The following is a 15,247-nucleotide window of genomic DNA, read 5'->3' on the forward strand; positions in this document are numbered from 1 at the left end:
ATTATAACAGGGAATTTTTGCATAAGTTTTTGCGATTTCCTCCAGTTGTTGAATTAAGGATGACAATTAGATTATTCTACCCTAGTTACCCGGGTTATTGATCGTTGAACGCAAGTCCAGCTAAGATAAGAGGAACGAAAGATTAGTGTTATTCTATGGTACAAATAGAAAGGTTACCGAAACATAACCCCCAATTTGCGATTTGAAAATCCAAAACAAATAATACTGACAGGCCAATTTTCATTGTTTAGAAAGGTTGCCTTGAATTTTTATCAGAATTAGGATCTTCTCGAATTTCCTTTAACAATGCCAAATTGGAATCAAATACAATCACAGCTGAGGCATCCAGCCAATCCTGTGGTGTTCTTTGATGTATCTGTTGGAACAACTGTAAGTAAACATTTTTCCGGGTATTTGGGTTGTGATCATCTAATTGCAGGAAATTGGAAGGATGCTTTTCGAGCTTTTCGCGGATGTTGTACCGAAAACCAGTGAAAACTTTCGTCAGTTTTGTACTGGTGAATTTAGAAGGGATGGTGTACCGTTAGGGTTCAAAGGTGCTAGTTTTCATAGAGTTATCAAAGATTTTATGATCCAAGGAGGTGATTTCGTTAATGTGAGTTTCTAGTTCACATTATAAAATCAGGCAATTATACCCATACTTTTAGGGAGATGGTACAGGTGTAATGAGTATATACGGTGGAGGAACCTTTGCTGATGAAAATTTCAATCTGAAACATGATACCCCAGGTTTACTCTCAATGGCAAATAGTGGAAAAGACACAAATGGTTGCCAATTTTTCATCACATGTGCAAAGTGTAACTTTTTAGATGGAAAACATGTTGTATTCGGTAGAGTTATTGATGGACTTTTGGTCATGAGAAAAATTGAAAATGTTCCAACTGGACCTAACAACAAGCCAAAAATTCCAGTAACCATCGTTCAGTGTGGGCAAATGTGAAGAATACTTTGTAATGGGACTCTTGTTTTTATTTATTTTTAAAGTGTGATTCGTGTTTCATCTTTATGACAAAAAAATTATTAAGTGGAATTCAAATATAAGGTTTATTATAATTGTAATTTAAATAGAAATAAAACCAGAAATACATTTTCAAATACAGTGAATATCATTTTGGTTACATGGTTTTCACAGAATTTTTGATTCAAAACAAATGCAAATAATTTTTTCAGTTATCAGTTTTAATGAGCAGCTAAAACATATCATCATGTATCATCATATCACCTAAAAGTTGTAAGCCTCTTTCTTTTAAAGCTTTGCTAACTAATTTCTGTTGTTCCTGTTTTAATTCCTGCTCCTTCCTTTGGGCATCAAGGATTTCATCGACACTAACTTCAGTTAATGGTAGATTAGCCTCTTTTTCTGCATCTATCTCACCCAGCAACACTACATTTTCACCCCTTACAATAAATACACCCCTAGGAATGTCACCATATTCTTTTCCAACATGGATTCTCTCAATAGCTTTATGCAAGACCAAATTAGCAAATTGGTCCACACTACGTAAATATCCTATAAGTGTTCTACCATCTCTCAAAAGCACCATCAGTTTTTTGTCTAACTCATCCAGTAAATGGGCTGTACCTTCGAGTTCTGGTTTGTTCATTGTGGAAAAGAAAAAAAGGTGAATCCTGCGCTATGTATTTATTATATTATCATTATTTGGACTCTGCTTATTTATTAAAATCATTAATGACTTCAACAGGTTCTTCCCAAAAGTTTCAAAATTTCCGAAATAGACATAACCTCTATTCTTATGATGTTGACAAGACAACATGTTACATTAGATCTACCGCATGAAATATCAACGTCACAGAATACAAATCAACTTAAAACTTTCTGTGACGATAGTAATTTGAAAGCCACAGTTTTGAATTAAAAATCTTCTTTGCTTGAAAAAAAACTATCTCGTACAGGAAGAAATAACAGTGAACAGTTCACTGCGAAATGAACACAAAATTAAATTAAAAAGAAACATACTGAAGGTTCAACTACCCTATTTCTCCTCAAGATTCAGGTTTTTCGAATCAAATCAGATTATAATTCAAATACAAGCGTTAAAACTTGAAACTCGGTGCATTTCTACATTGAAATCATGTTAGTTTTCAGTGGAAAAAATCAATAGCGATAATAACCGATATGGCCATAACTTCCAAAGTTTTATTAATAATTGAGTGATTTGAGTGGCGTGAAGCAATATGACTATTGCGTGTTCTCTATTTTGAGTGGAAAAAGGGAGGAATAGTTATTCATCAGATTGATTACATGTTTATGTCATTTCTAGGACAATATTACGAATGTCGCTTATTATCGATTATGGCTTATGAATTTTTGATAGTCGCTTCTATTGATATTGCCATGACGGAGACTTATACCGTTTTGGTAACACGAACTACTTTATCCATCAGGAATGGCATTTTGAAAGAACAAAACGCGTAACATCTATGATTTTTCATTTCGTTAGAACCCAGTATATGTAATGAGTAAATCCAATTATATTTAGAGAAGCTGAGGACCAAATGCAATTAAAGGAAGCGAAGCCCCTTGAAGACATATGTATATTCTTAAGACTATGTAATTTAATCTTAGATTACGTAGGCTTCGGCATAATCTATATATTTCTCAAGTAGCTCCTACGAAGTAGAGTTTTGAATACAATTATTAGTAATATTTCTTTTCCTAATCAAATAATCAGAAAAAGAGATTTCGTTTGTCAGTCTGATTGTCCAGTTTATAATCTTCGAAATGGCTGAACCGTTTTGTCTGTTTTGAAGGCCAAATTTCTTGTTTGAGCTGAATATTTGACTACCTTCAGTAGTAGTCAGCTTGACAGTCGATTACCTACCCTATATATGCGAGTGCAGTTCATTAATCAGTAAAAATAATCAATCAGTTCATCACAATTTTTTCAAAGATACACCCAATTAATCACGTTTTCCGGGTAGTTTCTAGTTTGGAAAACTTTGGGCTTTGAAGAACATGAGTTATCCAGGTTTTTTGGATTCTACATGTCTCTATAAAAGTCAAAAAACTTAAAATTATTCAAATTTTTTTTCTGGTACGTTTCGCAAGTGTTTCTCTTTCGATTAATGCCTGTAGCCCCATGGAATCATTAACCTGCCGCAAGAATTAGTCATTCTGCCTGCATAAATGATACAAACGACACCCACGTACATCTCCATATTTGATCATCCCGAAATTGGTAATAGCACAGTGTTTTATGATAATATTCATTACTTCGCTTTTTCATACGACAGCACTCCATACAACACATTCATAATCCACTCCGCTAGTCTCCCAGCAGCCGCTACAGCGCAGCGCAAAGACGGTTTAGTTCATATTCGAAAAGGTAGAATAGCTTTTTCACGTATTGTGCTTGGTCCGCAACTTACAAAAGTACCTACGCGAAATGTGATAGGGTGTGAAGTGATCAAAGTGAAAATTTCGTTCAGTTCCGCCTGCCAAGCTTCATTCAAATTAGCCCTTCGACTTTTCCTGCAAGAGCGGAAGTAAGTGAGATGATGTCATCAATTAAAAACCTTCCATTCTTCAATTGTGACAATATGTGACGCGACATGATCCCATTTTGATAGTAACCAGCATCATCTGCAACCTGTTAATGGTAGCAATTCTAATGGATAATGTTTCAACATAGCGACAAGATTTCCTTTTGCGTGTTTCACGTTTTTTCTTGGCGTTTAGTGGAGATTGCTTCAATCAAACAACAAAACCTGAATTTCTCTTGGAATGTGGGTGTCTGAGGTATTTATTCGATGCGCAATTCATGGTTTTTCTCGTAATGTCGTTTTTAATTCAAAATTTCCACTCGTTTCACTGCAAATATCCTACTTTTATTATGTGGATGAAGACGGACACCATGTTTTTTTTTGTAGTAGAATGTTTTTGACCTTGTTCCGCTTATTGTTAAGTCCATCATCACAGGTTGGCCTTTGTGTAACCTTCCATTGACCTTCGTCTCCTGTATATACAAGATTCCTCTTCTCCATTGTGGAAATTTTAAATATTTTGGGGGAAACTTTGAAAAATTGGAATATTTCAGATACAGGCATCCAAATATATGATCATTTGAAATTATTCGATTTTTCGAAACTGTTTCTCGAAATGATTCATCTTCTGACATGTCTTTCAGCCAATAAAAAGGAAATCTAAAAATCTTGTTTGAAAGAAGTTAACCAAAATGATTGCATGGAATCGAATACTTTTTGTTTTCTCAAAAACGAAAAAAAATTGTACGTATTTCATATGTTCATGTCAGCTGATCCTATAGATATTGAATTTTCGAAAGGATTATATGATAATACTTTCAGTAAATTCTTTTGAATGTAATGAGGTACATCACATTCTTGTTTTCATTCGAATTCGATAGAAATTGCGATAGAAATTCTCGAATTCTCGAAAAAAAAACTTTATTTTCATCACTTATTCTCTATATAGGCATTTTTTAATCATAACAATGAGAAATATAATAATACTTGAAGAGTTCCTCATATTTTCTGAAAGAAAATTGCACATTTGCGCAAATAATAAATTTTCATTTTATCATTTTGGTTCAGCGCTGAACCAAAATCTACAAAACTGATAGTGGACGAATAAAACTAGTACCAAATGAATGGTATGGCCAATATATGCAAACAGATAACAGTTCATTATGAATCATTTTATTTTATTGGATTATGCCGATAAAAACCTTGCTATAATTAATATTATGACTGCACATCGTAGGTATTTTACAGGTAAATAATTATTCATTTCAATATTACCTATACATCGAAGATTATTGATACGAATAGATATAGGTAAGTCATATTTTCATGATTCAGCGCCACAAAGAAAAATATTTCATCGAAATCTATGAAGAAAGATCAGAATTTTATTGAAATTAAGCTTGTGATTATGGAAGATCAAAAATTTCTTTTAATCTCATTGGAAGAACAAGGTTTGTTGAAGATTTCTTTCTATAGAGAGATGGTTCTACAAATGAATGATGTTAATTTCCTAACATATTAACTCCAAGAAAATCCTAAACTTTTTAATCAGTTACAGTTTTTCTCAGAATCAGAAATCTGCTGAAGAAGTCTCTATATCAACTCAGACTTGAAACAATTTGAAATTAAAAAAGCATTGATAGGAAGTAGGACTGCATATTGTGAGAAATTATTCTGGATTCCATTTTCCCATGTTTTGAATTGAGAACAATTAACATAACAATGCGCACAGTACACCTATTGTGTGATGATGTGAACCTATTGCTGAAAATCGTATAGAAGATGATTCACACGCAGCCACAAAAAACCAATTACAAAATGGGCACATTCAATTGTCACATCGAATATGGCTCGAATACTCGGGATAAAGTAACGAAAGAAAAATTATAACAAAAATATATTCAAGAGATTATTTACAACTAAAAATATGAACTAGATAATTCTAAGACTTTTCTCCCTGGTGTTGGTGAAATAGAAAATGAAGAATGAACCACTCCAAAAATTTGTATGCTGATATTATTATATCATTATTAATTATTTTTTCAGTGAATCATGGATGACAGGAAGACCTTATCCCGCAACAACAGCATATGCCCAACCCCAGAAGAACTCCTCCTGGATGCGGTCAAGTCCAACAAGATACAAAAGATCAAGACATTGGTCAAGGAAAATGAAAGACTCTTATCAGCTGAATATCCCTACCCCTACTTTGGCAAAATCTTGTACGTCGCATGTTCAGAACAAGGAATATCCCCAGAAACTGTCCAACTTCTACTGCAATTGGGAGCAAAACCTTTCGAAGAAACTGAGGGTCAAGGTGAACTCATCCATGTAGTGTCCAGACTTTGCAATTCCCAAGTCCTCAAGGTCCTAATCAGGTATTTGACTCGAGAGGAAATAAACCACACCTTCAGAGGTAATAACGCTCTGTTGGTGTTGGTCAAAGAAGGAGATTACACCAATAGGACTGACTTTCTTGAATGTGCCAGAATCTTGATAAAATCAGGAGTCAACGTTAATCATGCAGATTTGAAAAATCTAACTGCAGTTCTTTGGGCTATCAAGAAAGATTACAGAGACTTTATCGAGGTACTTCTGAACAACAGTTTCGATTTGGACATCGACAATTACACAATGAATGGAAAAAGTGCCAGGGAACTGATAATATCCAAATATCCAAGCGAGCTTGTTCTCCCGGATAACTTCACCACTATTTCAAGCCCAAAAGACCTTCTTTTCAACTATTTGAAGTCCTACAACGAAGACGCTTTCGTAAATTACAACCAAGGTGATCTCTCCCAGTACAAAGATTCCGACGACTATACCCAGACCCTTCTACAATTGAGCTGCCAACTGGGACTAGTGAAAGCTACAAGACACCTCTTAGAAAACAAGGCAGACGTTCGAAAAATCACGGACAAACAACCATGCACCCCTTTGGAACTGGCAGGCGAAAATGGAAATTTCAAAATCGTCGAACTTCTCTTAGAACACGATAAAAATTTGAGGGTTCCCAGTTCAACACTGTCCATCTTGTTGAACAAGATGAATTTGAGCGAATCCGCCGATAACTACGAGAGATGCTTCGAGGAATTGCTGAAGAACCAGGACGAGACGTCTCTGAATTCAGCCTCCGATAATAATTTCCAACAGACGCCACTTCACTTCGCCGTAAAGTTCGCAAAGCCGAAACACGTGTTGGAACTTCTTCGTAAAGGGTCTTCTCTGGCCAACAGAAACGAATTTGGCATAATGGCTATAGAGAACATCGAAGCAGATGTTCTGGAGCAACATCTGGATGATTGCGTGGACATCAACGATATCGACAAGAATAATGTTTATGTCACTTTGAAGTATCGTACATTGCTTCCATCTCCAGTTCAACAAAGCTCCGGTCTTAACTATTGCGAAGAGGGAAAACCTGTTTTCTCTCAAAACCTTGCACCAGAAACAGACGCCTTGCTGTATATGTGCAAAGCCCCATATTTGAAACACCTCTTAACTCACCCTGTAATCGATACATTCCTGCTTTTGAAGTGGCATAAGATCAACATGATCTTCTATACCAATCTAGTTTTTTACGCTCTTTTTATCTCTTCGCTTTTAACTTACATATTCACATCGTATGGAAATTTCCACTATATCCCCGAAAACGAATTTTCCTTATCCGCCATTGCCCAAGTCAGTCATTTCATACTTTGCTTAACCTATGTTCTACTTGTTATCAGGGAACTTTTTCAAATCCTAGTTAATCCGATGGGTTATTATAAAGATGTGGATAACTGGTTGGAAATGATATTGATTTTCCTAGTTGGTTTCATAATTTTTGTTAGAGACCCTTCGAACGATTCAAGAAAACAGTTATCTTCCCTTGCAATCTTATTGTCTACCTTCGAGCTAGTTTTGATGGTAGGACAGCATCCCAGATTAACCACCAACGTGGTTATGTTTAAAAGAGTATCGACCAATTTCATCAAGTTCCTCTCATGGTATTTTCTTCTGATTGCTGCTTTCGCCATGAGTTTCTACATACTATTCAGTGAAAGTGTGGCGGAAAACGCAGAAGGGGAAACGGAAAATCCATTAAACGAGGAAAATAACGAAGAAGAGACCAATTTCTTCATAAATCCTGGTGTGGCCCTTTTCAAGACTTTAGTGATGTTGACTGGGGAATTCGACGCAAGCGATATGAATTTCCACCACTTTCCCATCACCAGCAAAGTGATTTTCATCATGTTCGTCTTGATGATCGCCCTGATCCTCTTGAACCTGCTCAACGGTCTTGCGGTTAGTGACACGCAAACGATAAAAAATGACGCTGAGTGTGTTGGACTGATGGCCAGGACAGAGCATATTCACTACATGGAAAGCATGGTTTTAGGTAACATCATTCCCTCTACATTCCTCAACTTATTGAATAAAATCTTTTGTTGTCTACCCTTCCAACAAAATCTGAACATCACCTTGAGCCAACCTCTCTCCAAACACATCAGTTTGTACCCGAAGACTGAAATCACCATCCCAATGTCCAACGATTTTGAGATGATGAAAGTAGATAAGAAAGGTAGCAGGAAAGAGAGCGCTTTGTCGGTGTTCAATTCCCTCAAGTTGGATAAAAAGATACGCAGAAAGATCAGGAAGGTTATGCAGAATCAAAGGATGGTAAGCAACGAAATCTACGTGAAAAACAAAATAAAGCAGATAGAAAACGAACAAGCGGCAATCCTAGCGATTCTTCATGAGATCAACAAAAAATTGGACGCTGAAAGTTTGAATTATAACTCGTGAATATGTCTTAATTAGTTTTTTATTATTCGAGAGCTACTTACTCTGTGATTTTTATCTGTGAATAAAGATTTATTTGAAAAAATTCAGCAATGACCTTGGTGAAAATACCCTTCAGATGATTCCAATTAATTCAACAAGTGTATACTTTCTCTTGATGAAGCAGGACATCCCGGTGAGTTATTTATAGAACAATGATGTATACGTGATATCCAGATATGCATATGGTCCAGCAATATTAAACAAAATCTCGTAGATGAAGGATTATAAACAATCCCGCGATCTTTCTAAACAAACCAACGTTAAACTGACTATAAATTTCTATTTTGAAATGTATATCGAAATCCATCAAAAGAACTTAGGTATGCATTTTTCCCTTGACATGAAAAACTACCGCGAAAATCACTATGTCTTTGTTTCTTTTCATTAAAGCAAGGATGGGGGATGAGATAAATGAAAAAAACGTCAAATTATTTTTTTGTAGTTTATTGTCGTATCCCCTCAACTTATTAGAACAAAAATATAAAATCAATCTCTTCCAAATGTGTGTGTTTCTTCTGGAGCATCAATTCTGTATATTTCTTCACCCACGCTGAAATATCCAAGATACTCAACAGTTTCTGGAGTAACATCGATATGATAATGTCCAGCTTCCCCATGGTTGCTGAAGCTGTGGAAATGTTGAACTCTCAAGTCTAAACCCTAAAATTTTAACAATTTTTCAGGGAATAAGAGACTTCGAAGTCCAAATCTGATTCCTTACTCCATCTCCGTTGACCAAAGTACCGACTGCAATAAGAGGAGCCGACATGTTGTAGAACTTGAGCCACTTATTAAGTTCTTCTTCGTTCTTTATTGGAGTAGTTGAAAAATCCCTCATAACATGCTGCTTGGCTATTCCCTCCTTCAATAGGAAAGTTCCGCCTAGTCCAACCAGCTTATCAGGGAATTTCTTTTCAAGGCATTCTCGTATGCTAGCTATGAAATCTTTTCTGCCTGTTCTAGTTTTTGCATGAACTTTCAGAACCTAGTTAGAAGGAAATGGCTTAAAATGAAACGAACAAACAGATTAAAAAAAATTTGGTCCTCTGTTGTATATTTTCAATAAACAGAAGGGACGTGAGGTTAGGTTTCACTTAATCAGTTTCTCTACTGAAAGACAGAGGGCAGCACAAACTATTGACATTCTGTACATACACCTAGGTCCATAGTCGCCGTACTGATATTAGTTATGTACACTTCTGTGTAGTCTTTGGCGAACGAATATTCAATTTTATTAGGGAACGAAGATCTAAGCCGACATATTTGCCTTTTTATTTGAGATTTTTTTATTCTTTTGAAATGGAATGAAAAAACTTAGACGAACCTTTCCTGGTTTACCTTCTGAGAGAAATAAGTTGCCTAAAAGGGCCATTCTTGTTTCAGTGTTTGGTAATATCTCTTGTGAGCAATTTTCATTGACCGGAGTGACCTTTGCTATCCTTGTTTGTTGATTGACAGTTCCATTTTCCAGGACCAAGTTGAATATACCCTTGAAAGGAGTACAATCTATATGTATATGTTTTGCATATAACGTGCGTTCGAAAAAATTCGTTGTCAATTAGTCTGAGCAATCCTGAAGGTTGATAGTTTGTGTTACGTTGCATCACGGAATATGAACCTTCAAAATTCAATAGCTACTTAACGATTTTTTTGAGGCACGTAATAAAAAAATGATAGTATAGAACCAGCTTTCAGTTTCATGCTTCGACACAAACCACACAACACCGAACTGTGTTGGCTTTTGCTAACCTCGCAATTTCTTCCAGCATAAGGATGTGGTCCAGCCCCAGCTCCAATGATGAACACATTTTTTGCATCAGATAGTTTTGCTATATCTCTCAAATCATACACTTTGTCCTTTTGAACAGTTGGCAAAAGATAAGGAGGCCCACCAACTTCCACCAATTTGGTACTTCCACTCAACCCTATTTGATAACACAAAATTATGGCGGATGGGTTATTACCTTGATCTTAATGAGAACCTTACCAGGCTTGGCTAATGTGAATGGCTCTTTTGTTAGGTCTGGGCAATCCACTACTGTTACCTCCACATCTTTGAAGTTAGTTGGAAGTCCTTCAGTCAAAACTGCAATTGAACATTGTATAAATAAATTTCAGCAATTCAGCAAAGGCTATGTACGTCACCTTTTTGAATTTCTTCAAGAGGTATAATATCTAATTTTTTATGGACCACCGGTAGAGATGTTGGATTCAAGGCCATGTTTTGAAGAATCTGAAGAAACGACAGGGAAATATAGTAAATAAATTAATTTCAGCAACTTCCCAATAATTTTTTCTCGTTAGTAATCAAAATAATCAATTACTGTTCAAGGTTAAACATTTTAGTGGAAAACTCGGCAAAAATCGACTTATTTTCGGATACCCCTCGTAAAAAGCGAAATAGTATCGCACTGCTCCACCTAACAAAAAGAGAAGGAAACACAATCTTATAATATTTTCATAAACTAACTGGAGAGCAATTATTCGCATTACAGATGTGATATATGAAAAATATCACTTTTGAAGTAACTTTATTATTATAACCTTGTTCTTATTGTTACACTCTTCTACGCCAACAGTATTTCGAAAGCAGCTACTGATAGTAAGCAAATGGAAATGGAAATCTTAGGTTTAACTATAGGAAAGTCAAAAATTACCAAAGTGAAAAATACAGAACCCGTAAAAAGCATTCCTTCAAAATTTCTCAACATCATTCCCTTTGAAATTGTTGTATGAAAATGTTATATCTATGGATGGTTGTCTCAGAATACTTACTAAACTCTTTCGAGGTCAACGGTGAACAAACTAGTAAGATCTCACTCGGAGTATTTGGGAAAATTTAATTCTGTTTGTACCTACTGATAAGCATTTGAATTATTTACGAAATAAGTAGGTATTCGACCTTCATATGATGGTGATAATGAGTGATTTATAAATTTTGATCCTGACTACTAACTAGGATTGGGATATTGATGAATGAGGAACTCATTCTATCGAAATACGAAAGTTTCGTTTCTCTAGCATAATAAACGAAGATATATGACATGAGGATGAAAATGAAAATTTTAAACGAAAGGATTGTGTACAGATTTCAGATTCAGATTTCAGTACAGAAGCTATAAAAATATTTAATTTCTACAAAAATTCGAATTAGTTTGAACTGTGATTACGAAGGACAAAAAAACGTAGAATTTGAATTCAATCCGAGAACATTAACAAGTACCAGTTTATCTTGAAATGTCGATAATTTGCTTAAAAAAATCTCCAAAAAAATTTGAGTGTATACGTTGGTACCCCTGATGACGCTCCAGTGGATTCAGTGCGCTTGCGCTAGTTCGCCGGCGTTTCTGTTAAATAGAACTTCTTTGGACTCCGCGAGCCCTCAAGCTGACAGTGAATTACAAGATTTTTCTTGGAAAAGGACTAATTTTGAGTTTTCATCCTTGGTGTTCTCACAACATAAAATTAAACCCATTCAGGGTTGGTTGTAGCTGAGGTAATTATAATTTTACATGTACGTTTCTATGCAAATTGCTAACGATCAATACTTTCAGAACAAGGGTGGTGAAATGTCAAGATATAATTTGGATTGTAAGGTTTACGTTGGGGATTTGGGTAATAATGCATCCAAACAAGAACTAGAAGATGCATTTGGGTACTATGGACCTCTTCGCAATGTTTGGGTTGCAAGGAATCCGCCTGGTTTTGCTTTCGTCGAATTTGAGGATGCTAGGGACGCCGAAGATGCAGTTAGAGGCTTAGGTAAAGCAAATTGACAGTTATAAGTTTTTCAATAGTAATTTTGCCACTCTTGAGTCTATCTTTGCCATATACCAGAGTACAGGCCATTACTGCTTCACATGTTCATGAATATTGTCCGTAATCTTTATTATAGTTTGGAAAAATCCATTTTCTATCCATTTCCATATGAACCAGCCCATTTTTCACATTTCAGGATTATAATTTGTGATTTTTGATCAAATCAATATATTGAGTTTGATGTTCCTTCATAGATGGCAGAACAATATGTGGCCGAAGAGCAAGGGTAGAACTTTCCAGTGGAAAGAGTGGTGGTAGGTATCGGGGGCCTCCACCTCGTTCTCGAGGTAGACCTTTTCATCCTGATGATCGGTGTTATGGATGCGGTGATCGAGGGCACTATGCAAGAGATTGTACAAGGCAAAAAAGAGGAGGTGGTAGCAGTAGACGTAGGTTAGTGAATATTTGTTACAAACACTTTATCCTCTGCAGAGTTTCTACTTGTTGGACAAATAAATTTGGTTTCATGCTCCAGTCGACACTTTTATTCTTCCAACAAAGCAGGAAATCTGATGTTCTCTTTATTTCACAATGTACAACAGGAAACTTGGATATTATTTGTTTTGGTTCTCTTTCTACTGAGTTTTAAATTAATGAAACACTATTCAAAACAATTGAAACAGAAAAAAAGGATTTTTTTGTTACTTACACTGACAGTTTTCAATTGAGTGTCTCTCAACTTATTTAATTTAGTTTGAGTGTCCAGTTGTACAAATAACAGATTGAAGGCAAGAAATCTGATCAATAATAGCAACTATATCATGAAAAATTCCAGATTTTCAGATGCTTACTCTTGAGGTTTGGCAATGAATTGTTGTTTTCGCATAAACATAACCTAACTTAACCTTTTATACAGTACTGTCAGGAATGTGAAATGAAATATAATGGTTAATAAAAATTTTATGAGAATTTGGAATAATTGGGGAGCCTGATTTTAGTTTTTGGAGTATTATATTTTTTTTATAGCTTGTGGGAACATTGTTTTGAATTTATTGATCAGTTTTCAAGCAGAAGAATTACTGAATATTGGTGCGTACATATTGTACCAAGTAAAAGGCTCACAATGCCATGTTTATAGGTATAGTCTTTGGCCGATAGTCAGGTAAAGCATAGTTCAGTTCAGACAATCGTCTTGCCTCTCTCCACGACTACTCAGTGTGCTGCATCGTAGAATTACATCGATAGCAATGTCTCCACGCGACACTTCTGCAAAACTGCATATTCCTTAAGAGAGACTTCTGAGTATTGAGCCAATGAAAACGAAATATCTACGAGAACTCTCGAGTCTAGCCCCTTCTACCTACTTGATTGAATGTTGATTATCACTACCTCCTCCTACAATGTTTTCTACAGTTTGCGTCACGACATGATCACAAATAATGGTAACATCTTACATTCTAAATATTATAAGTTTTTTTGACAACCTTTACAGTCAGTCAAGCTTCAAAAGCTCTACACTCTCCAGTTCTTTGTGTTTATTTTTTTATCAGTTGCATTATTGCTAATTTTATTGACTCTTTATTTTTTGTCCGATATATTTAGTTTTTATTCAACATTTATTGTTTTGATTGAACTTTGCGTGTAGAAGCTCGAAGCAAAAGGTTTGTTGATAACTGCATAATAGAAAGTAATAAAATCTCATGGATGGGGCGAAAATAAGAGTATTAACACATTTTTATGGTTATTTATCGTGTTCCTAATGTCGTTGGCAAGAAATTTGAAAACCGGTTGTTAAATTTAACAATCTTTTTCTCATTACGAAATACAACAACGCTGTTTAACCCACCCTTGAACATCTCATTGAAATTTTCAATGTGAATATGTAAGATGACTCATGAAAATTTTATATTTCGACTGAATTTCCTCAGAATTTCATTTTTCTATCCGGATGATTGAATGAAAATCTTTTATCAGCATTTCAGAACCGAAGGAGCTCCGAATCGTTTTTAAATTCGATCAACCCGAAGTTTTCCGTGGTTTGACTTTGACATTGACATGTTTGTTCGGTTAAGCGAATTCGCACTGTCAAGTTTGCGGTTTTTTGATAGGTTATGTGTTGACAGGTCTAGGTCCAGGTCAAGGAGCCGTGGCCGCTACAGGAGATCCCGCTCCCGAAGCACCAAGTCCAGAAGCAGGTCCAGGAACCGCTCCAGATCCCGTTCACCTTCGGTCAAGCGTAGTCGAAGTCGTTCTCACACCAACGACAAACGGTCAAGAACCAGGACGCGTTCTAGAAGTCGCTCAGCTACAAAGCAAAACGGCGACGATCATAAGGATTAAATTAGTTGGAATGTTTTGTGTATTTAAGATGGCCAAGCAAAGCACTTTCCTTTCGTTCAAAATATGTTTTATTTTGATTGCAAATATTTTGTAAACTTATGTACTAATTATTGGATTCAATAGATGTGACTGTGTAAAATATACGTACTTTTTTCATTTCTTCTTATCTTTGCCCTATCCAGCTCAGTTTTGATTAATTCTTCACATTTTTTACACTCACTTAAATTTTTTCAGTTTCACTTTTACATGAAAACTCGTTAAGGTTTTCCCAAAAATCCTCCAAGGTCTTTGCTCTGATCGCATATTTTCGAGGGTTCAGATTTGTAACTAAAACTCTAGCCCATTTGCGGGAAAGTTCGATAAGATTTGATGCCCTATCAACATTTCGAAGGAGTATTAAATTTTAACGGACTTTCCTGCAACTGGACGTATGTGGGTGTATTCACAAAGTTTTGTATGGTATTCATCCACTAAAGAATCGCCTTTTTGTGATTCGTCATCTGCACTCTATGACTGCATTAACCTAAAATGTCAGCTTTTAAATTGACAATATCATTTCGGATCAGCTGACTTTTGACAGGGCGGCCATTTTGTCGGACGCCCGTTTCTCGATGTAAACAAACAATTAATAACTCTAGTAACGAAAATTGATACCAGGTATCCAAATAAGAGAAATATACCTACCTATTTGGCCATCTTCTGAAATCAAGGAAACTGCTGAAGAAATGTCAAGTTTTTCTACTGGATCAAACTTCACATCGATTTGTACAAAATTGCAAACATGCCCCGAACATT

At 35.6% G+C, this 15,247-nt stretch overlaps 5 protein-coding genes across 8 annotated transcripts; 3 read left to right on the plus strand and 2 right to left on the minus strand.

Annotated features, from left to right (window-relative positions):
- Positions 1 to 200: 200 nt before the first annotated feature.
- Positions 201 to 1,117, plus strand: LOC123312966 (peptidyl-prolyl cis-trans isomerase H). The gene is made up of 3 exons (XM_044897607.1): positions 201 to 390; positions 440 to 616; positions 669 to 1,117. Exons 1-3 carry the CDS (start codon positions 307 to 309, stop codon positions 960 to 962), a joined length of 555 nt encoding a protein of 184 aa, XP_044753542.1. The 5' UTR covers positions 201 to 306; the 3' UTR covers positions 963 to 1,117.
- Positions 1,048 to 1,798, minus strand: LOC123312967 (U6 snRNA-associated Sm-like protein LSm1). Its single transcript, XM_044897608.1, has one exon. The coding sequence runs from the start codon at positions 1,624 to 1,626 to the stop codon at positions 1,213 to 1,215; it is 414 nt and encodes a 137-aa protein (XP_044753543.1). The 5' UTR covers positions 1,627 to 1,798; the 3' UTR covers positions 1,048 to 1,212.
- Positions 1,799 to 3,261: 1,463 nt separating this feature from the next.
- On the plus strand, positions 3,262 to 8,400 carry LOC123314325 (transient receptor potential cation channel protein painless). 2 transcript variants are annotated; one of them, XM_044899517.1, is made up of 2 exons: positions 3,262 to 3,529; positions 5,573 to 8,400. In XM_044899517.1, the coding sequence occupies exon 2, from the start codon at positions 5,579 to 5,581 to the stop codon at positions 8,312 to 8,314; it is 2,736 nt and encodes a 911-aa protein (XP_044755452.1). In that variant the 5' UTR covers positions 3,262 to 3,529; positions 5,573 to 5,578; the 3' UTR covers positions 8,315 to 8,400. The 2 variants fall into 2 exon arrangements, with proteins under 2 accessions (XP_044755452.1, XP_044755453.1); XM_044899518.1 differs by lacking the exon at positions 3,262 to 3,529 and adding an exon at positions 3,579 to 3,782.
- A 381-nt stretch (positions 8,401 to 8,781) lies between these two features.
- LOC123314328 (ester hydrolase C11orf54 homolog) lies at positions 8,782 to 11,481 on the minus strand. Of its 2 annotated transcripts, none has more exons than XM_044899523.1 (7): positions 11,129 to 11,481; positions 10,499 to 10,586; positions 10,341 to 10,439; positions 10,103 to 10,278; positions 9,678 to 9,842; positions 9,075 to 9,338; positions 8,782 to 9,013 (listed from the first exon to the last, which is right to left on the minus strand). In XM_044899523.1, the coding sequence occupies exons 2-7, from the start codon at positions 10,572 to 10,574 to the stop codon at positions 8,840 to 8,842; spliced, it is 954 nt and encodes a 317-aa protein (XP_044755458.1). In that variant the 5' UTR covers positions 10,575 to 10,586; positions 11,129 to 11,481; the 3' UTR covers positions 8,782 to 8,839. The 2 variants fall into 2 exon arrangements, with proteins under 2 accessions (XP_044755458.1, XP_044755457.1); XM_044899522.1 differs by lacking the exon at positions 11,129 to 11,481 and adding an exon at positions 11,011 to 11,115.
- A 206-nt stretch (positions 11,482 to 11,687) lies between these two features.
- LOC123314329 (serine/arginine-rich splicing factor 7-like) lies at positions 11,688 to 14,595 on the plus strand. 2 transcript variants are annotated; one of them, XR_006537797.1, is made up of 5 exons: positions 11,688 to 11,849; positions 11,908 to 12,115; positions 12,367 to 12,565; positions 13,251 to 13,554; positions 14,236 to 14,330. XR_006537797.1 is itself a non-coding variant. In XM_044899525.1 (4 exons), the coding sequence occupies exons 2-4, from the start codon at positions 11,923 to 11,925 to the stop codon at positions 14,450 to 14,452; spliced, it is 609 nt and encodes a 202-aa protein (XP_044755460.1). In that variant the 5' UTR covers positions 11,688 to 11,849; positions 11,908 to 11,922; the 3' UTR covers positions 14,453 to 14,595. The 2 variants fall into 2 exon arrangements, 1 of the variants encoding a protein (XP_044755460.1); XM_044899525.1 differs by lacking the exon at positions 13,251 to 13,554 and having other exon boundaries at positions 14,236 to 14,595.
- The last annotated feature ends 652 nt before the right edge of the window (positions 14,596 to 15,247 follow it).

The sequence above is a fragment of the Coccinella septempunctata genome, chromosome 5, assembly GCF_907165205.1.
Source record: "Coccinella septempunctata chromosome 5, icCocSept1.1, whole genome shotgun sequence".
Lineage (NCBI taxonomy): Eukaryota > Metazoa > Arthropoda > Insecta > Coleoptera > Coccinellidae > Coccinella > Coccinella septempunctata.

Bases quoted from the DNA above. Each gene is read 5' to 3' on its own strand.
- LOC123312967 (XM_044897608.1), bottom strand. From the start codon at position 1,626: ATGAACAAACCAGAACTCGAAGGTACAGCCCATTTACTGGATGAGTTA.
- LOC123312966 (XM_044897607.1), top strand. From the start codon at position 307: ATGCCAAATTGGAATCAAATACAATCACAGCTGAGGCATCCAGCCAAT. The intron at 391-439 runs GTAAGTAAACAT...ATCTAATTGCAG, and splicing joins ATGTATCTGTTGGAACAACT to GAAATTGGAAGGATGCTTTT. The intron at 617-668 runs GTGAGTTTCTAG...CCATACTTTTAG, and splicing joins AAGGAGGTGATTTCGTTAAT to GGAGATGGTACAGGTGTAAT.
- LOC123314328 (XM_044899522.1), bottom strand. From the start codon at position 11,067: ATGATGTTGAGAAATTTTGAAGGAATGCTTTTTACGGGTTCTGTATTT. The intron at 10,587-11,010 runs GTAATTTTTGAC...TCGTTTCTTCAG, and splicing joins GTTCTGTATTTTTCACTTTG to ATTCTTCAAAACATGGCCTT. The intron at 9,339-9,677 runs GTTCGTCTAAGT...CCTTCTAACTAG, and splicing joins CAGAAGGTAAACCAGGAAAG to GTTCTGAAAGTTCATGCAAA.
- LOC123314325 (XM_044899517.1), top strand. From the start codon at position 5,579: ATGGATGACAGGAAGACCTTATCCCGCAACAACAGCATATGCCCAACC.
- LOC123314329 (XM_044899525.1), top strand. From the start codon at position 11,923: ATGTCAAGATATAATTTGGATTGTAAGGTTTACGTTGGGGATTTGGGT. The intron at 12,116-12,366 runs GTAAAGCAAATT...GTTCCTTCATAG, and splicing joins AGATGCAGTTAGAGGCTTAG to ATGGCAGAACAATATGTGGC. The intron at 12,566-14,235 runs GTTAGTGAATAT...ATGTGTTGACAG, and splicing joins GGTGGTAGCAGTAGACGTAG to GTCTAGGTCCAGGTCAAGGA.